This window comes from Corvus hawaiiensis, chromosome 26 (assembly GCF_020740725.1).
Source record: "Corvus hawaiiensis isolate bCorHaw1 chromosome 26, bCorHaw1.pri.cur, whole genome shotgun sequence".
NCBI lineage: Eukaryota > Metazoa > Chordata > Aves > Passeriformes > Corvidae > Corvus > Corvus hawaiiensis.
The window spans coordinates 11400332-11427572 of record NC_063238.1 but is presented as its reverse complement, the minus strand read 5'-3'; the positions used below and the strand labels follow the sequence as shown (position 1 = coordinate 11427572).

At 40.7% G+C, this 27241-nt stretch overlaps 1 protein-coding gene across 1 annotated transcript; it reads left to right on the top strand.

The window, feature by feature from the left end:
- The first annotated feature begins 824 nt into the window (after positions 1-824).
- Positions 825-16048, top strand: TRAM1 (translocation associated membrane protein 1). Its single transcript, XM_048287189.1, has 11 exons — positions 825-1045; positions 3864-3927; positions 4503-4624; positions 4827-4943; positions 5851-5909; positions 6306-6390; positions 9928-9998; positions 10088-10192; positions 10714-10857; positions 11775-11935; positions 15087-16048. The coding sequence occupies exons 1-11, from the start codon at positions 923-925 to the stop codon at positions 15158-15160; spliced, it is 1125 nt and encodes a 374-aa protein (XP_048143146.1). The 5' UTR covers positions 825-922; the 3' UTR covers positions 15161-16048.
- The last annotated feature ends 11193 nt before the right edge of the window (positions 16049-27241 follow it).

The following is a 27241-nucleotide window of genomic DNA, read 5'->3' as shown; positions in this document are numbered from 1 at the left end:
GGATCAGCGCCGCATCAGCGTTGATTTTTTCAGACCTCTTCGTTCATCGCTTTAACTTTGCAAGAGCCTTCTGTTACTGAGTTGGTTTTTTTTAATCCACATCTAGCTTGTCTCGTAATGTCTCTTCCCTCTGTGCTTCCCGGTTGGCTTTCTTCCTGTCTGCTTTCTTGGAATTGGGTGTCTTGTTACTGTTCTTTCTGGCTACACAGAACAGTGTGGGCAGAGTGGCGGCGGGAGCTCGCTGCCGGCCCGGGGGCACCTGCACCGTGAGGCTGCCACTCAGTCGTACCCAGCACGAGCCCAGCCAGCGCGGCCTCCTCACGCTTTCCGGGAAGCCAGCTGGCGGGGGTCTGGTGGCCACTAAACTGAGCTAGAACCCGCGGTGGAGGAGAGAGACATCCGTGGTGAATCGGGATAGCGGGGGGGGCCGGTGGGGAGTAGAGGACCCGAAGCGGGGACAACCCGCTCTGTAAGGTCGCGCCTCCTCCGCGATCCCGGAGGGGACCCACGGTCGTTTTCTGTCGCCGCTGCCTCGGTAGGAGAGAGAAGCTGGCCCGGTGCCCAGCGCGGGATTCGGCCTACCGCCAGCGAGTATCCGGCCAGCGCTGCCAGGGACGCAGCACCACTGCCCAGGTGCCACGACACGGCTCCGCTCGGCTGTGCTGACAAGCCCCGGCCACGCCGCGCCCCGGGTTGGTGGGTTTGAACCGGCGGGCGCTGCCCTCGCCAGCGCGGGCGGGCGGAGGCGCCGCCGGCCGGCAGGGGCGCTGCTGGCGGCGGGGAGGGGGAAGCGGAGAGACGGCGCTGCCATTCCCCGGCTGCGCGGCCGCCTCCTCCCCCTCCGCCTCTTCCTGGCCGCGGCTAGAGGAGCTGTGCTGGCAGCGGGGAGGCGGCGGCGGCGGCGCCCAGCTCCCGGCCCGCCATGGCGATCCGCAAGAAGAGCAACAAGAACCCGCCGGTGTTGAGCCACGAGTTCATCGTGCAGAACCATGCGGACATCGTGTCCTGCATGGCCATGATCTTCCTGCTGGGGCTCATGTTCGAGGTGAGGCGGCACCGACGCCCCCGCCGGGGGTCCTCTTCCCGCTTCCTCCCACTTCACCGGAGGCTCTCGGTGCTGGAGGGGAGGGAGGGCGCGGGAGTGCCGTGGCAGCGGGGGAGGCTGCGCGGGCGGGCGGCGGAGCCCTGCGGCTTCCCCCAGCCAGCGCCGCCGCCTCCCGGCGCACCTGCCCGCCGGCCCACGCCCGCCCCGCTGGACGCGGGGAGCGGAGCCGACCCCCGCCCCGCCGCACGACCCCAGAACCAGCGCGGGCGCCCTCCCCGCGGCGCGTCCCCGCTTCCCCGGAGGGAACGCCCTTTTCCCCGGCTCGGCTTGGAGAGGCGCAGCCGTGGGTGCCGCCAGGACCCGAGTCCCGCTTCCCCGCCGCCTCGGGCGGGGAGCCGTGCGGGGCCGGGAGCGGGGCGGCGCGCTGCCTGCCGCGGGAGTTCCTGCGGGCGGCGGGGTTACGTGGCAGCCAGGGCGGGGGGGAGGAGTGCGCGGCACGGCGGGGAGGGGGCGGGGGGCGAGGCCCGGCCGCGACAGCCGATCCCCCGCTCTTTGTGTGCGCGGCCCCGCCGGGCCCCGCGGCACTACGGCTCCCGGCGGGCGGCGCGGCGGGAAGGGAAGGGAAGGTGGCGGTGACGTGTCCTTAGGGCCGCCGCTCGGGTCCCCCTGCCCGCGCCCCCGCACCGGCCCCCGCCCGCGGAGCATCCCGGCGGCTCCAGGCGCCGTTCGGCTGGGCTGGGCACCCCCGCCGCCTCCTCCCGCCTCGGAGATGCGCCGAGGTTTGGCAGCGGCCGAGGGGAGCTCTCCCTCCGGCCTGAGGGCGGCCCTGCTGCAGGCCCTCCGCTCTCTGGGCCCCCATGTTGAATGCAGATGTTTTAAAACGTGCCCTTTTGGCACTGGAAGGGTAAATTACCTGTGTGACTGCCAAAATGTTATCAGTGATCTAATATCGCTGACGATCAAATGAAGACACTGTTGACCAAATGTTTCTGGTATTTTAGATATTTGTTTAGACATTTATTTTAGACATTTGTTGAGGGTTGTGAACCTTTTTGTTATAGGGATGGTTTTCAGGATGGTTTTATCCAGCTGTTGGTACAGCTCAGCACTAAAGGCCAGTGGAGTTAGGAAGAAGACAGAAGATCGATAGATATATGAAAAGTAAAAACGGGGCAGACCAGCTGCACTGTTGTGTTTGGGTTTGCTATAAAAAATCACCACGATAGCTGTTATATGGTGGTTTCCTGGGGAATGACATTAAAGAGGTGAACCTAAAAAGTTACTTTTTGTGCCTACATCAGCCTTACTGTATTAACAGTATTTCTGGTAGGGTTAGAAGTTTCGGGGGATTGAATGTGCAGAATTCTTTTGTTTCCATTTTTTTTAACCCACAGTGTTTTCTAGCCCAGCGTAAAAAGGCTGTGTGTCATTGTTGGTATAGATGTGGTATGTTTTAATTTTTTAAATGCTTTGATATAAGTCTTGGAAATCACTTGTTGCGGTTAATGGTGCTATGGTAAGGTGTTTACACTGTTTAACTTGTACAGTTCCAGTACTGAGAGTAGCTGACAGAGCCTTCAAAGGGCAGTTCAGGATTGAATACTGTTCTGAATTGTCCTATGAGGGCTCCGTTGATGAATAGGGAGCCCGAGGCAACTTCACTAATTTAAGCAAACTAGTTGGATTCCCTGAAGTTACATGGACTGAACAGTCTGCCACGTATTCAGGGTTTCATAGAAAATCTGGCACTTGTTGACAAAGCACTAGTTTTTAAATTCTCACTTCCTGTGAATAATGAGTACTGGTAGTAACCTAATCATTATCTTCAGACACTCAGCATGTCCTTCCAAGATTCCTAAAGGGGCTTGGGTTTTTTGTCAGCCCTATTAATTACCACATAGACACTGGGTTTTTACAGCAATGAGAAAATATCTGATCGTGAATATGGTAAAACACAATTATTTTTCCCTCTCATTTAGGGCCTGTTAATTCATGTTGGGATTCAATGAAGATGTGTTATAGTTAAAAATAAGTTTATGCTTATTGACAAATAAGAACTTGTACTCCATCTTATTTATTGGGGGTTTTAGAATATCTCCACCCCTCTCCCCAAAGAAAGCCATTAGGACAAACATCTTCTCTTCAAATTGCTTTTATGTATTCTGTTTTTTCTTGCAGCCCATCATAATGGGGTAGTACCGCTACTGGTAAATTCAATTTCATTTGTTTTATGCTTCTTGCCAAAGGATCCCCAGGGTCAAAAGAATGCTGATTGTACTGAGTTGGTATCCCACTGGCCTGAAATTGTTTTCTGTTCTTCATGCCTTTTTTTCGTTCCCTGTCCACTTTTTTCAGATGACCCACAGATGTATGAATATGATAACTGACTTCCAAATTTTGTCAAATAAAAAAGGTACTTTTAAATAAAGTTTATTCTCAGCCACTGCTGAATGCATCATGGTCAAGGGACTCCATGATATTGTACATTCTGTTAATGTAATAATACAGTATGGACTAAAGACAAAATTGTAGCATGTGTCTTCATTTTATTGTTGTAGGAAAGGCCGTTTGTAAGTAGCATTTTCAAGCATTTTTCATTTGGCAGGCTGAGTATTCTGTAAACAAAACTATAGAGACCACGCAATGTGTGCTGCCCTTGCAAAGTCAGGTGCAGCAGTGAGATAATGGGAGTTGATCAGTTTTTTGGGAGGAGACAAACATGCTGGGCAAGGATGCCAAAACTATGGGCAAATGTTTCCAGTTCAATGTAGTTTATTTCCATGAGGATTTATAGCACTTTTGGTTTTTCCTCTTTCAGATAACAGCAAAAGCAGCCGTCATTTTTGTTACACTTCAATATAATGTTACCATCCCTGCCACAGGTATGTATCTTGCAGGATATGAGACAGTGTATCAGACATTATTAGTATGCCGCGCTTCCTAGACTTGACAGAAAGGGAATTTGTTGATCTGAATAGATAATGAACATCTTTCAAGAATTCCACTTTATTAAAACAGTGTTTTGACTAATTAGGTTAGAGACAATGTTTCTTTTCTGCTGTTTTTGTTATTAGTGCTGAACCACCATCTGACTGGTAGATAAATTCATGTGAATTCTTACTCTGGCTTTGCAGGTGACCATCCTTAATAGTCAAAGTGGGGCGATAGTTTAACATATTTTCATTGTCCACTTTCGGTGTATTTGGGTAAGCTTCCTAAGTGCACTTAAGTTTTTAGTCTTATAGCACCTTTCCAGAGTTAAAATAAGTTTGTGATGTGATGGAGAAGATAACTATAAGCAGTCTAGAGACCTAGCTCATGGTGGCAGTTTAATTTGACTTTTATTTGTTCAGCTAACTACATGCTACTTCTGTCTGAAAGGTTTCACTCTGAGAAATAAACTTATTAACCATTAAACTGTATTGGTGCCTAACAATTAATTCTGTTTGTCTTTTAGAAGAACAATCTGCAGAAACAATCTCTCTCTATTACTATGGCATCAAAGACTTGGCTACAATTTTCTTTTACATGCTTGTAGCAATAATCATACATGCTATAATTCAGGAGTATGTACTGGATGTAAGTACAAAATATTAATTCCTTTCATCAAGATAATTGTCAGGTTTTAATTAGACTTTAAGACTATTAACTTGAAAGTAAACTTCTGCATTGAAGTTTTTAACTGTAAAAACATGCATTAAAACTTTTAGACATTCTAATGCAGTTACCAAATAGATGTTAAGTACTCCAGCATAAAAATAACAGTGAACTTTCTTTTCAGAAAATTAACAGGAAAATGCACTTTTCAAAAACAAAGCATAGCAAGTTCAATGAGTCTGGGCAACTTAGTGCATTCTACCTTTTCTCCTGTGTTTGGGGAACGAGTATTCTTGTCTCTGTAAGTATGCTTCTTCTGTTTGTATGACGAGATTTTTAAAAATTCAATTATGTTGATGATGAATATGGCTTTGGCTTATTTTTCTGTTTTTAGCTGGTTTTAATTTTAAAGTGGGGATAAGTTTAAGTATTCTGTGTGGGTTGTAGTGATAACTCAGTATAGAGCCCGTAGTGTTACTGTTGCTCAGTGTTGAGTTGATTTACTGTTGAAATGAGTCAGGTAAAACCATTTAACTCTATTATGGTACTTAATTCTCTGTAGGGGTTTTTTGTGTTGGTTTATTAACATAAAATAAATGTTTAGAAAACACCACACATAGCATTTTGGAGCCCAGGGAATGGGTATATGACAGATTCCTGTAGCCTCGGGTCAGTGTGTGCTTTTAGGTGACATGCTCTTTGCTAGTGGCTGGATGTGTATGAGCTTAGCTTCATAGAAGGGGAAAAGTGCGCCTTTTTTTTTTTTTTTTTTTTTTTAAATATAATAACTCCTGGAAAAACTTTCTCTTAGTTAAGTTCAATGTTTTCAGTGGTTTACAAGAGAGGACTTGTGGCTGTAGTAATGCTGGAATAATTTCCATCTCATAAAGACATTGTATCTTGAATGATCACTTGATTTGTTTGGCTGCTTTTCTTTTTCCTAAGCCAGTGCAACTGTCTTTTGTTTTGGGGATTTGTTTTCTGCGTTGGTTTGGTTTTGTTTATTTGTGATTTCTTGAGGGCTTTCTAAAAAAGAAAATTTACAGATCCTGTAGTTTTACTTGTGTATGTAGATGTGTGCGTTTTTGTATGTACACATGTGCACATACATTAATGCATACATGTATGTCCAGTCATTATTTCTGACTAGAAAGTAACATCTTAGAGCATTTATTGGGATTTTTTGTTTGTTTTTTTTCTTTTTTTAGGAGAACTATATATCAGATCCAACCTCTCTGTGGAGGGACTATCCGCACACTCTGATTCCGTAAGGCCTCTTCCTTAGAGGATTGCTGGGGGAGAGGAGGGAGTGTTTTAAGCCTAGGATGTGTCATGTACAATCTGTGTAGAATAAGTAGTTTGTAAAACTGCATTAGTCACTAATGTATTTTTGGTCATATTTATGTGGCCTCTTGATTCTTTTGACAACTTGTAGCATACAAAGTTCTTTTTCTGTAGGCTATTACTTAAAGAATTAAGTTTTTGTGAGCTTTGTCTTAGTGATTTTGTTTTTAAAAATATTAGTTTAGAGTTGGCTGGCAGGAAAGATTTGTATTTTTTCTTTGTTTGAGACAGTGATAAAATGAGTTCACTAGAAGCTTCTGAAATGTTTTAAGTTAATTCATAATAAGTAATATACTTCAATTTTTGCTGTATTGTACAGGTTTCAAATGAAGTTTTTCTACATCTTACAGTTGGCATACTGGTTTCATGCTTTTCCAGAACTGTACTTCCAGAAAACTAAAAAGGTAAGTTCAAAACGTAAATGGGAGGAACTCCAGGGCAAGGTGGCTTTTTTCTTTTCAGTTAAATCCTAATTGCAGTAAAATTGCTAAATATCTGTTGTGTAAATAAAAATTACTGGTATTTCTCATCCACTGAAAGAATTTTCCCTAGAGCAAATGAATGTGAGATTTTCTTTTCAGCTCTTTTTTGTTTTGTTTTGTATTGTTTCTCAGAACTGATAGACTGAATAGGCTCATTGAAATCACAGTTGCTTCATGAATCATGATATAGGTGTAGAATATAAACGGTGAATAATTCTGTACATCAAAGGAGTATGAAAGTCTGGGATTTGATTTAAATAGCATTTTCCTCAGCAGAAGTTCTGGTTAGTTATGTATTGAAATTTTTTCCAGTGCTCGATTTTTAACAGCATCATTTTTCCATTAAGCGTTTTCTCTGTTTGGGCTCTGATAACACTGAGTTTGCCACAGATTTTTTGTAGCACATTTTTTTGCCTTCCTGGACCAAAATAGTCTCTTTGAATGTTTTTGCTCAGGATCATTTTGCATAGACAGTTTCCTGCTTAAACTTTCCTGTTGTAAACTCCTCAGTATGGTTTCACCAAGGGCAAATGATACTTGACTAATTTAGTGGCCTTCCATGGTGGAGTGACTGCATCAGCAGATTAGGGAAGAGCTGCTGATGTCATCTACTTGAACTTCTGTTAAGGCTCTTGGCAGGGTTCCCCCAGCATTCTTACCTCTAAATTGGAAAGAGATGGATTTGATGGATGGACTGTTAGATGGACAAGGAACTGGCTGGGTGGCTGCTTCCAGAGAGTCAGTGAGTCAATGTCCAAGTGAAAAGCAGTAATAAGTGGTGTTCTTCAAGGCTCTGTACTGGAACCAGTGCTGTTTAACATCTTCGTCAATGACATGGGCAAAGGGATCAAGTGCACCCTTGGCAAGTTTGCAGAGGACACCAAGCTGAGTGTTGTAGTTGGTTTGCTTGAGGAAAGGAATGCCATCCAGAAGGATCTTGACAGGCTTGAGGACTGCGTCCTTGTGAACCTCATGAAGTTCTACAAGGCCAAGTGCAAGGTCCTGCACCTGGGTTATGGCAATTCCCAACATCAGTACTGGCTGGGAATTAATGGGTTGAGAATGGCCCTGCAGAGAAGGACTTGGGTGCACCGGGAGGATGAAAATGCAACATGAGCTGGCAATGTACCCTTTCACCCCAGAAAGCCAGTTGTCACTTGGGCTGCATAACAAGCAGTGACCAGCTGGTAGAGGGAAGGGATTCTACTCTGCTCTGGTGAAACTGCTCCTGGAGCGCTGCATCCAGCTCTGGGGTTCCCAGCACAAGAAAGGTACAGATCTGTTTGAGTGGGTCCAGAGGAGGGCCACGAAGATGAACAGAGGGCTGGAGCACCTCTTCTATGAAGGCAGGCTGAGAGAGTTGGGGTTGTTCAACCTGGGAGAGAAGGCTCCAGGGAGAACTTACAGTGGCCTCTCACTGTTTGAAAGGGGTATGTAAGAAAGATGAAGAGAGACTTTTTATTGGGGTCTGTAGTAACAAGGAGCAATGATTTTGAAAGAGGGTAGGTTTAGAGTAGATCTGAAGAAATTCTTTATGATGAAGATGCTGAGACACTGGAACAGAATGCCCAGAGAAGTTGTGAATTCACTTTCATTTGAAATGTTCAAGGTCAGGTTGGATGGGGCTTTGAGCAACCTGATCAAGTGATTGATGTCCGTGCCCATGGTGTAGCAGTTGGACAAGGTGATCCACAAAGGTATCTCTGAGCCCAAACCACTCTGCGACTATTGTTGCTCTGTGACTAGGCTGCATCTCTGTTACCAGTTCTGCTTTATTCAAGAAAATGAAACATAGGTGTTACATAACCATAGGTCTTTGTACAGGAGCCTGGAAGAGGCTTGGTAAAATAGTAATGAGATGCACTGTTTTTATGCTGCTCAGATGCAGTATGAATACTGTTTTGCAGATACACTGCAGCTGATGTTCCCCTGTTGAGCTAGTGATACCTCTCAAATTTGACTTCACAGCCAAGGGTGGAGATTTTTCTTAAAATAACTTCAAGAAAGCTGTCACATGTGGCTTAAGTGCTGTATGTTGAATAGTAGTGTTTTACTTGGTTGCTGCTTTAAATTGTGCACTCTGACTTTTGCATTAAGTTTAAAGAGTGATAGTTCATTTGTTTTAGCAAGTTCATAGTTGATATTTCTTTAACCACAGCTTAACCTCTGCCATCTTGGCTTCCTTGCCTTATTCCTTCTCATGAAGGAATTTTACGGCTTTTGCTCAGGTTTGGTTATCTGTCCTGCTGACATAAACAAAAAAACTTCTTAACTCTGGTTCCTACATAGTCATGTATACCTGCATGTGCATTATTCCACAAGGCCAGCAGTCTCTGACAGTTTTTCTAAGCAGGCAGCATGGGCTGTTTAAATGTTGCCTCAGTTATAAAGTTGCCTGGTTGTGCTTGGAGAAACTGATCATTTGTACTGACTGTTGTCTTTGTCTGAAATAACTAATTTTTCATTTTCTTTCAGATAATTTAGAGTAGGTCTTTCTCCACCTGTTTTCTTGCTCTTTGTGTATTATGAGTGTGGTGTTCGCTGTTGGCACAGTTGTTTGGTTCTGTGGGTTTGTTGGATTTGATATGGAGTATTGAATAACATAGTACAGCTCTTGTAAGATTAAAATTTTAGGCCTTTTTTAATTACATGTAGACAAGATAAAGCTAAAGATCCTTGCTTGAAGATTAGAGAATCTTTTCAAAAAGGAGTATTGTAAGCACAACTGAATGTACTCTGCTACCACTCCAAAATAGGTTTGTGTTGTGATCTGGCATACTTCAGTGGTTCTTGTGTTCACAGGTGGCACAATCTGCTCTCCATGTGCTATGTGTTTTCCTCTTCATTATTTCATCTCCATGAAGTGTTCACTTTAATAGGGCTGGCTAAAGGCTGACTTAAACTGGGACCACGTGGTTTAGCATGACTGGTTAATAACAGTATTCTCTGTATTTGCCAGCAACTGTGTTCCAGAATTTTGGATGACCTTGAATTTTTAAAATTGATGTCAACACTTAGAAAACTTTTTATTTTGATTTGTAGACTGTTATTTTATTCTGTTGCAATCTGACAATTTGATGGGCAGCAAACATGAGGAACTGTAGGATCTGATGATACAGTAATACATACGAAATAAGTACTTTAATAGCTTGTACAAATTCACAGTGGTCATAACAAATAGAAGTGGATCCTTTTAAAAAGCATCTTTTGCACGTTTGATGCCTTTTCTCACAGTAGCATATGTAAGATGCAGAGTATTACTGGTAAGTAAGCAATAAGTTGTGTGTGCAATTAGATGATCCAGGCTGAGTAATTCAGTGCCAGACCAGGCCATGTTAAGGTAGCTGATAAACCAAGAAGAGTTTCCAAGACTGGGGAACAGTTTGTAATAACAGATAGCATTATACAATACTGTATAACGTTGTGTATAACACATGGTCCCTTCTTTATCCCTGGTAGGAAGACATCTTTCGCCAGATTGTCTACATTGGACTTTACCTCTTTCATATTGCTGGAGCCTATCTCCTGAAGTAAGTCAATTGTAAACTTATGCTGGCTCCCTTCTCTGCCTTAAACATCTAACAAAATGTCTGAATGTTTGTTTTATTTGTTTTGATAGTCTGACCCATCTTGGACTTGTTCTTCTGGTATTGCATTACTTCGTTGAATTTCTTTTCCACATATCCCGTCTTTTCTACTTCAGTGATGAAAAATACCAGAAAGGGTAAATAGTCTTTATCTTTAAAATGCATGTAATTTCTGTCTTAAAGCCTATTGCATTTAACTAACCAGAAACCAAAATTACAAGGAAGTTCAAACAGTGTTTCTTAAGCAACCACAGTTCTCCAGACTAATGTTAGTACTTATATTTCTAAACCATCAGTATACTTTTTACCTTGTTTTAGCCTATTTAAGTAAATATTAGTAGCAGTATAAAATGAAATAAAATCTCTCAATGTGTGCTAATGTAGAGAAAGGAACAGGACAGGTTGCTAGTACAGCCAGTTCTGTAGGAACTAATAATGTGCTTTTGTTCTAATAGTACTGGAAAGCACTTTGCACTGAGTTGAAATTAGTTTTCATATCATAATACAAGATGCATTTAAGATAGGTGCAAAATCATGAATCTAGGTAAGTTCTTACATTTCAAACAAATTTGCATGGTGAAGGGTAAACATCTGCATTGTTAGTGCCTGTATTTTGAATGGAGAGTTCATTTAGTGTTTGTGGTGTTTTTATTTCTAGATTTTCACTGTGGGCAGTTCTTTTTGTTTTGGGAAGGCTTCTCACCTTGATTCTCTCAGTCCTCACTTTTGGCTTTGGACTGGCAAGAGCAGAAGATCAGCAGCTGAATTTCAGTACTGGGAACTTTAATATCCTGGCTGTTAGGTATGGTAAACTTGGAACAGTTCTTAAGCATGTGCTGTAAACCCATGTTAAATACACAGTATAAGTGGTATGGTACTACTGCCGGTAATTCTGAATTATTGAGTGTTTTCATGCAACCAATGGGATCAATAGGAACAGCTTATGTAAAAAACTTATAAGGCACAGTGAAATGAATTGACTGATTTACAGTCTACAGCTGAGAAGTCTGTAACTGGTTACTCTTCTTTTTCGGCTTAAAAAAAACCCCAAAAAACCAAAAACAAACAAAAAAATCCCCAAACCACTACAAAAAAAAAACCAAAACCAAGCAAACAGAGTTAAAAGGAATATTCAGTTAGAAACACTACTTTCAATTGTTGTAGAGTTAGTAAATTGAATTCTAGATATAATTGCTGTGAGTTTATCTTAGAGGTCAAGGCATTATGTCCAGAGCATCTTTGGTCCTGATTGAAGATTTCTGTTTCTTTCTCTGCCTTTATTATGGCTTCTATTGCTGCTGCATGATCCAACTACCTGGCCTTCATATGAATGCAGAAAAGGAAGTTATTGAAACATTGACAATTTCAGCATTATCTTGCAAAATTGATACTCTGTACTGCAAGACACTCCTGAACCATTTTCAGCTGTTACTACCTGGTACCCTGACAGTAATTCTGAGAAAGACAGCAGGAAAGAAACCTAGTACTTGCCAGTTCTTATGGGCAAAATTTTCACTATCACTCGATTATATCTAGTTTTGATCATCTGTGCTTGAGCCCAGTCTCGCCCTATGCGGGCAAACTCTTGGCTTAGAAAATGGGTGTTACCAGGAGGAGGGGATGGAAGTTGCTGAAAAACCTGAGGTGTTCTACTTTCCTTTTCTGTTTGAATAATGAGACAAACACACTGATAAAACTTTACCTGTTACTTGTTTCTAGAATCAGTGTGCTGGCCTCCATCTGCATGACTCAGGCATTTATGATGTGGAAGTTCATTAATTTCCAGCTTCGGAGGTGGAGAGAGCATTCTTCTTCTCAGCCTCAGTCAGTGAAAAAGAAGTTTGTATCAGCTAAAGGAAAGACCTCCAGAAAAGAAAGAGGTTTGTAGTTTCAGTTTTTCTGTCGCCTTGACTTCTCAAAACCAACTTCAGTTTGCTGAAGAAGCATTTTGTGTTTAAGTTGTGAGATGACTCAGCTTACAGAAGCAGTAGTGGTGAATATTACTGTGGGAAGAATAGATTTTAAAAAAAACCACTATATATTGTTGGGTTTTCTAAGTGCCCAAATTAAGGAATTACTGTGATTTTTTAGTTATTGCAGCATATTTTTATTATCTTTAATTTAATTACTTGAACAAAATGTGTCATGTTTATGTTTTGTTCCTTTATAAAAAGGGAACAGATGCAATTTTAGATCTGTTCCCTTAGACACTTATTTGTAAAATTTTCTTGCAGTGGATTTCAAGCTTGTTTTTCATTGCCATGAAATTCTGAGGGCTTAGGGCAAAGAGGTAGTTTGATGATCCACCCAGTGAAAATTTTTGTGTTAGAAAGTGATAGTTCTTTAAGGAAAGGTAATAACTACTTACTACTCTAAACCTGTGTTGAAGCATTTGGAAACAAGCTGATGAGTCCAGGTTTGACTTTTTGGTTATGTCACACCCTTTTGATGGAAAGGGCATGAAATATGAACTGAATGCTCTTTCCTCCAAGAAAAAGTTATGTGCTCTTTTTAAAAAAAAATTTAAATCCCTGTACTGTGTTGCACCAACAGTTCAGCTTTTGTGTATTTAATTGCTAGCTTGAATAATTTCTGCACTCTTTTGAAATGGCAAAAATTGTTTCAAAATCTTTTTTCAGCACGATCCTTTGATCCCAATCATGTGTTACCAACCTGTTCCACTTTTTGACACATTCCATGTAATATGTGTCAAGACCGTTTGCACTGAGAACTGAGATTTGTGGTGGGAGATCAATAATTTTTTTATTTCTCCCAAGTTTATATTTTTATTAAAATTGTGTGTTTTAGAGTATTGCTGCACTCCCTTTGGATGAATTGTAATTATCACAACTTGGCTTTTGTGTGGTGTTGGGGGGGGGTTTTTTACATCTGAATATTCAGTTGGATATTTTTTTTTTTTTTTTTTTTTTTTTTTTTTAATAATTGAGTGAAGGTAGTTTCCTATGTAAATGTCCTGTTTAATCAGAGCTTCATGTTCATGGTCTTCTCACTATGGGTTTTTTTAATTTAAGTCTTTTATGTCAAATAATTTTAAAATTTGTGCCTTGATGGTGATTTAATCAGGGAGTCAGAAATGTAATAGCTTTTAAAAATCTCTTAATCTATATCATTCATGTAATTTAGTGAATCTGCTGTGTTTCACCCAACTTCAATGGAGACTTGCAACTGGTAAACAGATAGTGAAAAAGTCAGTTAATTGGAGTTGTGGTTTAATTCACAAAATAGTTGAATTATGCCTGTCTTGAAGATTGGAGAATTTTATTCCATGTTTTAAATGGAAATAAAAGAACTCAGTCCATTCAAATTCTTCTGTTTTGAATATTCCTGTTGTCTGTTCAGAGCACTTGCATAGGGTGCAGCAAAACAGTGTTTTTGAAAGAGTAATATACACAATTGAACTGTTTAAAACACTATTTTTTTTTGTGCTTGAATTTTTTTGGGGAGCCAGGGCACAATAAAATGTGTTACTTTCAGTCTATGCCAAAAGCAAGAAATGACAGTAGAAAAATCATGCTGGTGATGTAGGTGGGGTACCCAGCCACATGCTGATTCAAATTCTTTCTTTTACCTAACCTGTGTAAGAAAATATGATTTCAGTTAGCTGGCTTGGGTCTAGTACATTGTTTTTAAGCTTCTTTATTTAAAAATAATTTAAATGTTTTCAGAAATATCCGAAGACCTCCTTATGAAGGCTTAAAATGGTGGTGTCATTCACAGCCAGATATGTGGTCAAACAGACCTTGACTCTTTGGGCCTGTCTCTGGTCTTGTGCTCATGTGTGGTTCTCTTTGTTACTGTTTTTTGTTGTTTATTTGCATAAATGGGAGCATTTGGGTGTCATGGGAGAGAGAGGGAGGCCAACAGTTGTTTTTGTAGACTGGCCACACGCTGGTGACCTTCAACACATCTGCAGATGGAAAAAAATAAGTTTAGCCAGTCCTTTGTAAAAAAATATTAAAAAAAAAAAATATATATATATATATATATAAAATAATTTTTAAAAGGCACCCAAAAAACCAGCAACTGTTGCTTGAAGTCAGAATGATATGAGTCAGAGCAGAAATGTTAGGCTGCAAGCATGGTAGCTGCCTGTGCCCTATGCTCTTTAGATCTGTGTTATAAATATGGTTACTGTCAGGCAACATCTGTTTCCTTGGTTGTGGTGAAACTGAATAAAGGGGTTACTTTTCATTCACAATGGTATCATGTTGCTCCACTTTACTAGTTGTATGCCTTGTTGGTTTAGGGGAAGCTTTTGCTAACAAATCATCACTGGTGCTTGAACAGATTAAACCTCTTGAGATCTTCAAGCTGGCCTTGAAGCGGGATAGAAGTAGAGAGTTGCAGCTGGTAACACATTCCTGCTTTGTGCTCTTAGATAGGTGCCTGATCTTGAACTCTTTCCACCTACACATACTGCAAATCTGAGCTAGTGTTTTACTTCTGTCTGTCTTACCTATGTAAATAGCTTCATCATAACATAAATGAATTCTGTATTTTGAAGTACATGCTTTAAAAATTGCGAGTATATGTGTGTATGAAGGATTTCCTCTGTATCAAATGCTTGTGAAGGTAAGCAAAGGAGTGTAATTTTAGCAAGACTTAATTATTTATCCCACCTATTTCATATTATAAGGCCTGTAGCAGAGAATTGTGTATATACTGTGTCTCCAGAATTTCACAGAACCATCTCATCTACAGGTTGTGCTTTACTTTTTCACAGACTATCTTCTGAAATACTGTAACTGGTCTAGATTTTCAGTCTAGATGTATATAATGCACACATTTCAGTGTCTGGCCACATCAGGAAACTGGAATTTATTGTAGTAAACTTTAAATATTGCACTTTGTAAAAACTTCATTATACTGTTGTACTTTGAATGACAAGAGGTTTAACAAAGAAGGTACATCAGAAAAGAAGTTAAGGCTGTTTGTGTAGGACCCACAAAAATGTAATAAAATCTAAAGCATCTCACTGTATTTGAAAAATGTTTTCTTCCTTTTTTCTAGAAAATGGAATAAATGGAACAGTGACCTCAAATGGAGCAGACTCGCCTCGCAGCAGGAAGGATAAATCCTCGTAAAACTGGGTTTTATTAAGTTAATTGACTAATGTCCCCAAAGAATCTGCTTTTTACATGGATGGCCCTTCAGCACTAGAGATATTATGGATTAAAGAAAATACAATTCATGTTTTTTGATTATTGCTGTTATTTTGGGAAACTTTTTTTAAAAAGCCATTTTGACTAAAGCAAAAGGTTTATCTCTCTTCAAATACTTGGGGGGAGGATTCAACACTTTTTAAAAAACATTGACGCTTTTTTAAATATTTACTGTGATGAATAACTTAATGAGGATCACTGTTGCAGTGTATTATTTCCTTCCAGTTTTTGTAACCTTGGTGATACTGTTCTACCAACTTCACTTTTTCCAAGTTCCTCAAGAAGTATTGCAAAATTGAAGTAAAAACATAGTATGCATTTTCAGATACTCTGGGTTTTCAGTTAATTACCTTGACTCAAATTTACACTTCAATTTGGGATTCCAAGACCACACCAATAGACGTCTTTATTTGGTAGTTACTAGCTGCACGATGTCTGCTCTAAGAATTGCCCCATATCATTAAAACAAAACTGAACTAATTGGAAATGTTGCAGAGTCTTATTGTTTGTTGGTTAGAAATCTCTTACAAGGAGCAAAACACCTTTTTGAGATATAGCTTTTAGCACTTGAAACTTAGAAGGGAGTGTGTATGGTCATAGAAGGAGTTGATTTGAGTAGCACTGTTCACTTCTGTCTGTGCTTTTGAAGTGTACATATCTTGGAGAATTAGTGTGCATTGGACCTTCTTTGGAAACTTGTCTGTCTGATTTTAGGGGTGGAGGGTCTTACAATGTGTTGTGTTTGTTTTGGGAAGCAATTAATGCTCCATGAAGAGGGAATTAAATAAATGGATCAAGTTATGAGAAACATTCCTTTATTCTAACTGCTTTGCTTTGTTTCACCTCTGTTAGGACATAGGTTGATTTCTCCTATATATATTTTTATGAAAAAATATTTAAAAGCTACAGCTTCTTAAAACTGATTTATTGTGGTCTCTGCTACAACTGGAAAAATCTAAATTTAAGAATTTTTCCATTATCTTGCATAATTGTATTCAATGTGAAACTTTGCCCAGTTAGTTTTCCAGTTTAATATGCAGATAATGTTTCCTCTGTATGCTTTTGTAAAGGGTGTAATTCAACCTGTTTCACTTGAGAATGAGTGAGACATTTATTTCAGTCTTAAGAAGAAGTTGCTAAATTAGTCTACCAAGTTAACCCAAGTATTGAACTGCTTATTGATTGAGGAATAATTATGAGCAATCAAGCTGATAAATAAAATAATTTTAATTAAAAACTGTTACTATAACTGAGTTTATACCCAACAAAGTAATAAATCTGCATTCTGTATTTTCTACAGTTCAATTGCTTACTATTCAGAATAAATGTTTCTAGTACAAAATCCTCACTACAAGTAACTATCCATTCTTCAGTTGTTTAGTGCTATTTAGAGTTATTGCAGTATAATTTATTGTATGTTTCGGCTGATTACAGTCACAATTCCCAAGTATTTGGTTCACAGCTCCTGAGCTGGCCTTGGCAGACTTGTACTTGCTTAGCTTAAGAACTCTGGGGCAGTGTGCCCTGTAATACCCTGTCCTAAATATAGTCTGCTTCAGTAGAATTGGCTATCCCATGTCTTGATTGGAACAGGTAGAACTGTGAATCTGTCTGATCTGACCGTGAAACTGGAAAACTGGAACTCGGAAATTTTGAGAGAATTGTGTACATTATATACTCGTTGTCCAAAATCTTGGTTTGTGTCTGATGTTTCTAGAAAAACCTTCACAGATTCTGTGTGCCTTGCTCTCAACTTGTACCTTAAGCCAAAGGGGGTAAATTTTAAGTGTCTAGCCTGGTACTTGGACTCTAAATCAGTTTGCTTGTGATATCTGGTTGTACTGGGGCTGTCAGAATCATAAAGAGTGGAGGAACAAATTATGAAGGGAGCATTTAAGGTACTTCTTGAGATCTTCTGATAGGAGTCTCCTATCTCCTGATAGGAGTCTGAGGGCTGTAATACTTGTTTCCCTAAGGCAAACTATTTCTTGTAAACCTCATTCTTTAGCAAAGTAGTCTTGCAATGTAAACTTCAGGTTAATTTCCAAAAACTTCAAAAGAATATATTCTTGACTGTTAATACTGACATTGCATTTTGTCTCCTTTTGGCCTTATGAATGGACATTCTCGGCCTTCGGACATTTACAAAACCACAATGGCTTAATATTCATCATTGCCTTATAGGAGTTGTTGGGATCTGCCAGATAATAGAAAGTAACAACCGTTGTTCTAGAATTTGGAAAGAGTATTGGAAGCCAGTACTTTCTGTCTCATGTGTCACAACTAAAAATACATACTTATCATGTTTGATGAGGCAAAAGCAGTAATTTTAAATTCTCTACCTTGGGATGGAAACATTCATAAACTTAGAAGATACTGAGACTTCTATTTTTAGTTTGGTATTATTTGTTTTAGCATAAGAGTATCGTTTGGCTGGGTAACTTCTTTTGAATTGCTTATAATTGATTTTCAAATGTTACTGCATTTTTGGCTCTTTGCTTGTAATCTGGGATTCAGTAAAATGGAAGAAGATTAGTTGTCTAATCATGTTTTCTTAATTATGGAATCAAGAAAATTAGAAATGGAAATGACTGAGGAGTTCATTATTATATCCTACACCAAATAAAATAGGTAGTAGTTAATTTATCCTCATCAATTACCAGGTCCCACAAAGAGAAAGCTTTGTCCATTCAGATGGATTTGAATTGAGTAATTACGCAGAGAGTGGATAGGGTTTGTTGGGTTTGGTTTTTTTCTTAAACTTCCTTCTCTTTGCCCCGTCTTGTCAAAACTTTTCAAGATTTAACAACAGATGATTTCAAGCCTTTTTTGACCACCAAATGTGTGTTTATGTGCCAGGCTATTCTCTCAAAACCAGTATTTTACTTTTAAAGTGATTAATTTCAAATTACAAACAAGGAATGCAGAGCAGCTGAAATTAATTTTCAGAGTTTTAGTTTTTATCTGGACACTTTCTCCTTGACTGGTTTCAAAAACTGATTTCTCCTGTGTGAATCATTCATGAATGTGGAAATACTCTTTGGAAATACTGCTTTTCTGGTGACCCCATGCCCAAATTCAGGAATGGTGAAGGAATTTGCTAAGCAGAGAAAGTGCATAGGCTATTTCTGCTAACTTCAGGTTATGCTGAAGGTAAATTATATATGTTGGGATAATGCATTTAGAAAATCAGTTACTTGTAAGCATTTGGTATTTTTTCTAAATACTCTTTTTCTTTGAAAATTTTACTTGTGTTGATGGAGTTACATTACCCAGAATTGTAATAAGCAGTGTGGTCCTCTGATTTAAGTAATTGGGCTTCTGTAAAAAGAGTCAATACACCTCTACAGTCCTTTGTTCTTTGAAGATTTCTGACTGACTGCACTTGAGTTGATTTTGTTGGGGGAAGGGGAAATAGGAAAGGGAAGGGATGATTTCCATAGCCATGCTAACCTGAAAGTAATGTAGATTGCTGCCAAAATTGAGGTTCTGTCCCTTGCCTTAGCTAGCAGAAGCCTTTCTGGTTGCATGGTGAGCTGGACCAGAGAGCTGGTGCACCTGAAAACAAGCATGTTTGGGTTTTTGCCATTGGGTTAGTTGCCTGATAGTAACCCCAGAGTTTCACAAGTAATTATGTATAAGCAAGAAGAAAAGTTGCATGGTGAACTGATGGATCAGGTTCTAAGGCAGCTGCCCCTTTCAACAGCATGTTGCTTTAAAATTACGCTAGATTACAGTAGGGGAGATCTTTAAAGGCTTCCAGTTATCGGTACCAGAAGGGACCTAGTCTCTCTGGTAGCTCCTACATGCCAAATCCATTAAGTGTTAATGGATTTTTTCAAATCTGGTGGGGAAGGGGAAATACTCATTGTGGTTTACTGTATTGAGATACCTTTTATCTGTCATCAGGCTTTCCAAGCAGTGCAAGAGGATACTGGCAGTGTAGAAGTAGGGATTTTGAAAATGTAGATCGTCCTAGACCAAACAAACAATATTACTTCCCTTCACAGCCAGGAAACTATGGGGTTTTTTTGCTTTTTTGGTGTGAGATTTTTTTTTTTCTCCACCTAAACCCTTTATATATTGAAGTAGGTCTTCCAGAGAGCTTTGCAAGAATTGCACTGTGTGCATGTCTTGGTACATGGAGGGGAGGATTGTTTGTTTTCTCTTACTTTGTTTTCCTGTTTTCAGGAAGTTCACCAGCTGATTCCTAGGTCATACTTGGGTTTGGTTCCATTTCTGACTCAGCCCTTTGGGCTTGTGTTATAAATGTTGGAGACCGGCACTTTCAATAGGCTCCCTATGCAGTGGTGGTCATTGCTGTCCTAATTGTTCTCTCTGGAAAATGTCAGTATTGAAGGGACTGGAACACAAAGTAGAGACAGTGGTGATGTTTGTAACATTTACAGGCTGGTGAGAGCCTGCATACAGAGATGGCATCCAGAGAGGGGGCTGTGGTTTAATGCCTGCATCTTGTTATGCAAATATTTCGGTTATTTCTGGTGCAGGGTATAAGAATGTCCTACAAAATGAAGGCTTGGGGAATATTTAGAAGATCCTTTAAAAAGAAAAATACTTCAAAGGACTGACGTCAGTTATCATCTGTTCATCATATTTGAATCTCTTACATTGTGAGCTGTGGATTATCTTTAGAGCACTGGATTAGCCCATGCTTATTGGTTTGTTGGTGGGGTTGTTTTATGTACTGTGGGTTGTTGTGGATGTCTGGTGAGTATCCCCTCTTCACACTGCTCCCCAAACTACTCAGTTTTGGATCTGATAACCCTAAATCTGTACACATTAAGGAATTTTGTGTGCTCTTCAGAACTAAAATAGGATCAGTGCTGGAGTGTTTCTGGATCAGACATGCATGAAGTAAGCACATCAATAAATTGAGTGTCATCAGAACCACCTTAATGGGAACTGAAACTCTTAAGGATGGATAAATTGCAATACATCTTGGATATAGCTCCCATCCACATTGTGGGTGAAATGGGACTGCTGCTGGCATCTGCCACTGTCCATTCCCTTTGGTGAGCGATGGATGAGGAGTGCTGGGCTGCAGAAGCAGTGGGCTGGCTGCTTTCTGCCTTTTGGAGAAGTTCTTTTGATGTTGCCAATTCAAAAGGCAACAACTCTTATTTCTGGTTTAAAAAAAAAATCATACGGCCTAGTTTTGAATCCAATACACTTGATCTCTTTCTATGTGTCCTGTCACTTTTATTTTAGGTTTCTGCAAATACTTTAGTTTTATCCAGCTCAAGGATGGCAAGTCTGTGATGTGAGTGCCAGAAATGACAACTCCTTTTCCTTCTTTTTGTATTTGAAACTTTTTGCAGAATCAGAGCAGCTAAAGTGTAGCTTTATAATTGAATAGTGTTTCAGTATTCATTCTTTGTCTGTATTTATCATGGTTAACATTAAGGGTCAGGCATTGTCGTTCAGCACAACACAGTTGTTACTTCTTCATGCCACACACAAGAGTGTTAGGCAATTTGATATACTGACTTGAAAAAAAAAAACTTTAGTTAGTCAGGTTCAGCAGAAATTTATATTCCTGGATGGTTTTGCTTTGCATGTTGCAGTTCACTTTCACTGCCTTTCTCATTTAGGAAACTGGGCACCCAAGATCTCTGAATCTCTAGACTGTAGTTTTGCTGTATACCACTTGAAAAATGATGGTCTAGAGCTTTGTGTCTCCTTATATTGGTTTTATATGTTGAAGACTATATCTTGCATTGTAATCAACAGATAAAAATTCAGCCCATGGTAATAAGAATGTTGTAACAGGGTAAGAATTTCAACTCTTGAACTCCAGACTAGAAAGCAAGCCAAAACTTAACTCATGTTCTCACGCAGGTGATTCCTCCTCTTTGTTTCTTGATTAATCATTATCTTTGTTTTGTTTATGTAGACTGTAAGTTCTTGTGGCAAGGGTTGTCTTTCGTGCGTGTGTGTGCGTGCGCGTGTGTGTACCCAGGACAATAAGGTCTGGAGCCCCAGTCTGTGGAAGCTGTAATAAGCAATCACCTTGTTATTGTTTTCCTGGATATCATAATAAAGAGTATCGAATTAAAACTGTGCTTGAATAGTCTGTTACAAAAATGGAGGCATTTAAATTGCTTCTGGCCTTGCTTACAGTTCAGCAGCATCAGGGAGATACTGCTCAGAGGTAAATACAGTGTTTTGTTTGGGGATATTCACGTGAACCAGGGAACACAGAGACAGGAAATCTGCTTAGGCTGAAGAGCAGTGGCTTGTAACTCACGCTGGAGCTGGAACTTGCATGAAATTATCAGGAGCTCAGGACTGAGTTTCTCGCCTTCTGTCAGCTTGAGAAACTGCATTGGCCCTCCCTCTTGGGAAGGTGGGGCTTGTTTACTGTAATGTTTGTGCAGCATTTCGTATCCTTTGAGTAGCACTTTCCAGCTTGAGAGAGTAACCACGAACTTGGAGAACACCAAGAGCTGTGCTGGGCAGTGCCGGATGTGGCCTGGGAACTCGCTGTTCCAGTGTCTCCTCTCTCTTCAGCTGAACAACTTTTAAAGCCTTTGTAGACTTCAGCTTCCCTGATACAGAAGAGCAAAATTTCATCCAATCTGAATCAAAGCCTGCACACTACTCTGTTGGTGATCTAGGAAATGTTGTGGGATCCAAGAACTGTACCCGACTTAGAGAAAGCTAGACTGCGTTTAGGAAACTTTTACTGTGAATGTTACTTTCCATTAGGTTTCATTTGATGCATTGTAGGGGCATGTCTACAGATCCCATGAGCTCTGTATTCAGTTCAAGATACATCAGATTGCTGCTTTTGAAGAACTGTTGAACTACTTAATTCTTAAAAACTTGCATTTGTAGCTTTTAAATCCTCAAATTAATTGAAAGACAATGTTAAGTGAAGATTAGTCTTTCATGAAGACACATCTTGTTCTTGACTTCATTGTTAGACATCATAGCTTAAACTGTGGTTTAAAAAGAAATAGTGTTAGAAAATCTATGGAAAACACAATTTCAAGAACCAGAGCTACCTTGCCACTGTCTATACCTGTCAGGTGACAGGAAATCTACTGTAGGTGGTGAGGACAGGTAGATATTGATGGGTACATGTCATCTAAGATGATTGTAACAACTCCTACCTTCTCTTTCCCCCACTGCACCTCTCAATATCATCATCTCACTCTGGAGCCAGTTTTAGAGTGATCCAGCAGGTACGGATGGGAAGTGGAGCAGATGCAGTCTTAGGAGTCAAATCATGTGATGAGTTTGGTATGTGGACAAAACAGCCACTAGAGGCCACCAAAGTCTGTGACAGCTGCGTTTGACTCTGGGTGACTGGTAGCCAGCAAGAACATCTCCAAAGGTTCACTTTTTTGCTACATTTTCAGCAACAATTACTTTTTGTCTTTTAAGAAGCATTTCTGCTGTAACTCAGAGCATCGAATTAAATTAGACCTATCTCCTTGTAGTTTTGACATAGTAATAAAACCCGTGTTTTATTCTGCAGGGCTTGGAAGGTCTCCTTATCTGGCAAGAATCTACTTCCTCACTTCTGGTTGAGAGAACAGGATGTAGATGTCCAGTATTAAAGCTTTTCTCTTAGCCCAAAAGTGCAACACCTTCGATCAAAAGCAGCGTTGAGAGTGCAAAGCAAGCCTCAGACTGCATCTGCTGTCTGAGATCAGTTTTGTAGGCAAGTACACTGTGCTGTGGCAGATGCTGCTTGCTTTGCTTAAGCCTTGGGGTGGGAGAAAATACAGAAAACCTGCTCTCTCTATTTCCACCAATTTTTCGTGCTCTCAGAATGAAGTTATTTGTTAGAAAGGCCTATGAAATTGTTTCCTGCACTGAAATTTCAGCTTTTATCTGCCAGTAGGAGAACCTTGTTTGGTGGGAACATTGCTTTAGGATATCTCCCTTTAGATGCTACAGGAGTTGTATGAAAACTCAGCCTACAGTAGTTAAAACAACTTCTCAGAAAATACAAGTTATAAGTTGCAGCCTACAGATTTTTTTTTTTTTTTACAATAATAAGGAATTGTTTTCTTCTATTAGTACATTCCCCCTTTTATATAGAAAAAAGGTGTTTTGGTGTGACATTGAAAAACAGTGTAGTCCGCTAATTTTTGTAGTTTTGTAGTTTAGGGTAATTTTTCCCTAGTCTGCCCAGAAAATAAAAACCATCCTGCATTGGCTCTAGCTGCTCTGGGTCCTGGTAGGATTGCTTTTGCTTCCAGAAAGCAGTGCAGGGAAATCTATCTCTGGAAAAATAATAAGGAATATGGCTGTCCTTCAGGAATGTCCTGGGACTTTGGTGGAGTCTGGGCAAAATATTTCTGAACATGTGGATTTGGGTAGGCCTGGTAAGAGATGGCAAACTATCTGCATCATGTTATGAACTGTGAATGTGCTTTGTTTTGTAATTCATTAAACTGCTGGTGATGGGTTGAGTGCCTGACTGGCCTAATCACTGGCTTGGCATTGCCATGCTGCCCTCTGAGATGGACAGCATGTGATGCATCAATTCGTGTGGCCCTACATCCATGGAAATGCAGTTGAAAACAGGCCCAAAGATCTGCAATGCTTACACTGAGAAGGTACAACATCAAGCACTCTCCTCCTGCTCTGGCTCTGGCTATGGACGTGAATGGCTGCACTAAGACCTGCAGGACTGCAGCAGGAGCCAGGAGCTGAGATTGCGCTGGAAGCAGTTGATTCCCTCAGGACTTGAATACATACCCCCAGTTCCTCACCACCAAGCCTGTCCTGCTTCAAGAGCTTCAGAGATTTGAATGGAAACCTTTTAATTTATAGTGATAAACACAGCTCAGCAGCATGGGGGACATTAGGAGCCTTTGAGTAGAGAATAGAGTATGCCCCACCCTGGAGAGAACGATGTAAATCATTCTAATTCTTGGCACTGGTATTTAAATTTTGTTCATAGCATGCCATAAAAAAATACGTTCAGATGTTGTAAACTGTCTGTGTTGTCAAGAAAACTCTCAGAAGCTTTCTGGAAGAAAAGTATTTAGAAGGTGGAGGAAATGGTGTATTTTCTAGAGGCAACAGGAATAGTGCCATAGTTCTCTTGACACTGCTTCTGCTCTCTCACTCTCCCCTCTTCCCCTTCTCTGCCCCACAAGTCAATGAAATCATGAGAATGAGCTGCAGTGAAGGCCAGAGAAATTGATTAACCCTGGAGGTTCCTCTTACAGGGAAGCCCAGCAGACTTCTCGTCTCCACAGCTGTAAGGCTTCTCTGCAAAGAGCTGCTTCCCTGGACAAACCCGGAAGACCGCGTGCTGCAGTGTCTGGCACTCATGGCCCTTTAGGGAAGGGATGCAAAACTGTGAGAAGTGTCCTCCTGTTTCATCTCCCCAGTTCTGACAGTTATTACTTTACAGGCTTCTGAAGCATCTGGTGCATCAAAACTGTAGGGGTTGTTTTCTTTTAATTTTTTATAGCCAGCAATAGAAGTATTCTACATGCATTTGTATAATCCCTCTTGAACCCATTTAAATACTTGGCATCCACAACACTCAATAAGTTACACAATTTAACTATGCCTTGTTTGGAAAAAATATTTCCTGTGGCTTGTGCTTTAAACCTGATGATTTCCTTGTGTGAGTCTCAAGTAGTGAATAATCATTCCCTCTTCATCTCTCTCATTTTATGCTTGATTTTATAGACCTCTCTTTTTCAAGCTGGAGGGTTCCCTGTCTATTTAGTATTTTCTTGGGCAGAAATTGTTCTGTACATGTGATTATCTGTGCTATCTTTTATGTACCTTTTCTAGTTCACCTAAATGCTTAATTTTTTACCTTATATGTTATATTTATTGAGAAGTAGATCCTAACAGTTCATTCACTTCTAGATTTGAATTTTTTCTATCTTGAACGACTCTTTTCCAACACAATTTCACATCATGGAATGGTTTGGGCTGGAAGAGACCTTAAAGATCCAACCCCCATGCCATGGGCAGGGACACTCTCTACTAGACCAGGCTGCTCAGAGCCCCATCTAGCCTGCTCTTGAACACCTCCAGAGATGGGGCATCCACAGCTTCTCTGGGCAGTCTGTTCCAGTGCCTCACCACCCTCACAGTAAAGAATTCCTTTCTAATCTAAACCTACTCTCTTTCAGTTTGAATCCATCCCCCCTTGTCCTGTCACTACATGCTCTTGTTAAAAGTCCCTCTCCAGCTTTCTTACAGGCTTCCTTCAGGTACTGGAAGGCCCCAGTTATGTCACCCCTAAGCTATCTGTTTTCCAGGCTGAACAAGCCCAGTTGTCTCACCCTTTCCTCATCAGAGGTTCCCTCTAATCACCTTGGTGGCCTCCTCCGGACTAACTGCAACAGGTTTATGTCCTGTCTGTGCTGAGGACCTCAGAGCTGGACGTGGCACTGCAGCTGGGGTCTTGCCAGAGCAGAGCAGAGGAGCAGAATCCCCTCCCTTTCCCTGCTGGCCACACTGCTTTGGATGCAGCCCAGGACATTTTTGTTTTTCTGGGCTGCAAGTGCACATTGCTGGGTCACGTTCAGCCTCTCATCCACGAGTGCCTCCAAGCCCTTGTCAGCAGGAGTCCTCTTGATTTGTATTGAGACCATCCTGTTGCCCCGACCCAGGTGCAGCACTTTGCACTGGGTCTTGTTAAACCTCATGAGACTCCCATGGGCTCACTTCTCCAGCTTGTCCAGGTCCCTCTGGATGGCATCCAATCTTAGCTGCAGGTGTTTACATGTCAGTTGAGTTCCATAACTATATTCCTAGAATGCTGGGATATTAATTGATTGGTGATACAATAGTTCCTCACAAGGAAAATAAGCAGTAACTCGCCAACACAGAACTGAAAGACCTTATTTTGAATGCCACCTGGTCTTCCTCAGCCACGCTTACTCTCTAGTGGTCTGTTGGTTTTGTTTGTAGTGTAGTTCCTGTGCAGTGGTTGTTCTGTGTTATTGCTCTTGTTGTTGCTATCAAAACATTTTTCAGATGATTTGGGAAAATACTCTTTGACGGTACCATTTATATGCAAGCAAAACTGGCTGTAATACCTTAGTTCTACAATACTTCAATAGCAAGCATTAGATGTTTCAAAGGTCTGGGAACATGAGGTCTTGAAAGAAGGCAGCATAACCAATTAACCCCTTTTGGCAGGAGCACTGCTGGCACACCTTCATTGCTGGGAGTAGCTTGGACTTCTTTGGATATCAGCTAGTTCTTAAAGGGTCATAACCTATCTACAATACATAATTTTTAGAAACAAAAATCTTCAAGGCAGAGCTACCTTATTATGCTGGGTTGTTTTGTCCTTTTCCCATTTTGCTACTTGCTCATCTTTGTCCATGGCAATTTCATAAAATCCAAAGTTGTTTTCTTCTAGTGAGGAACTATTTTTGGGGGCCCAAGCTGTATGGTTTGATCACTGAAATGTCAGCTGGCTAATACTTCCAAGAGCAGATTTAGATCTGAGAGCAACGATCTCAGTCTTTTTATGAGCCTTGGAATAGTGATTTTAAACTTACTACCTGCTTCTCCTTAAATAGTGGATCATATTTAGCTCACATAGATACTAGGACACTGACTTAAGGATCTGTGACCTACAAATGTACTTTATCTGCTGTGCCTTGCAGTGGCTGCTCGATAGGAAAATGGCCTTTGGTTCTGTATGGCCAGATTCATGGGGAAGGTTGTCAAAAATCACCAATAATTTCAAAAGCAGATTTTCCTACTCAAGACATACTGTAATGAAAACAAGATGTTGTGCTGTAATGCTTTAGATTTTCCATATTTTCAAGTGGGAGTCCTTTGACCTGGATATCTGAATGACACTGTGAGTTAAAATAGCACATCTGCTCTAGAATAGCTAGTGGCCCCAGGACTTGCATCTAAATGTGATAAAAGATGATCTGCGTATCAGACAGGGCAAACTGGAGAATAAGTATGTTCTAATGTTACAGCAGGAGAACCAGAGCTGATGGTCCAAAGGCTCTTGTGACTCCATGG

Excerpts from the sequence above, each read along its gene's own strand:
- TRAM1 (XM_048287189.1), top strand. The coding sequence starts at position 923 with ATGGCGATCCGCAAGAAGAGCAACAAGAACCCGCCGGTGTTGAGCCAC. Across the intron at positions 10,193-10,713 it reads GATGAAAAATACCAGAAAGG|ATTTTCACTGTGGGCAGTTC; the intron begins GTAAATAGTCTT and ends TTTTATTTCTAG. Across the intron at positions 10,858-11,774 it reads TTTAATATCCTGGCTGTTAG|AATCAGTGTGCTGGCCTCCA; the intron begins GTATGGTAAACT and ends ACTTGTTTCTAG.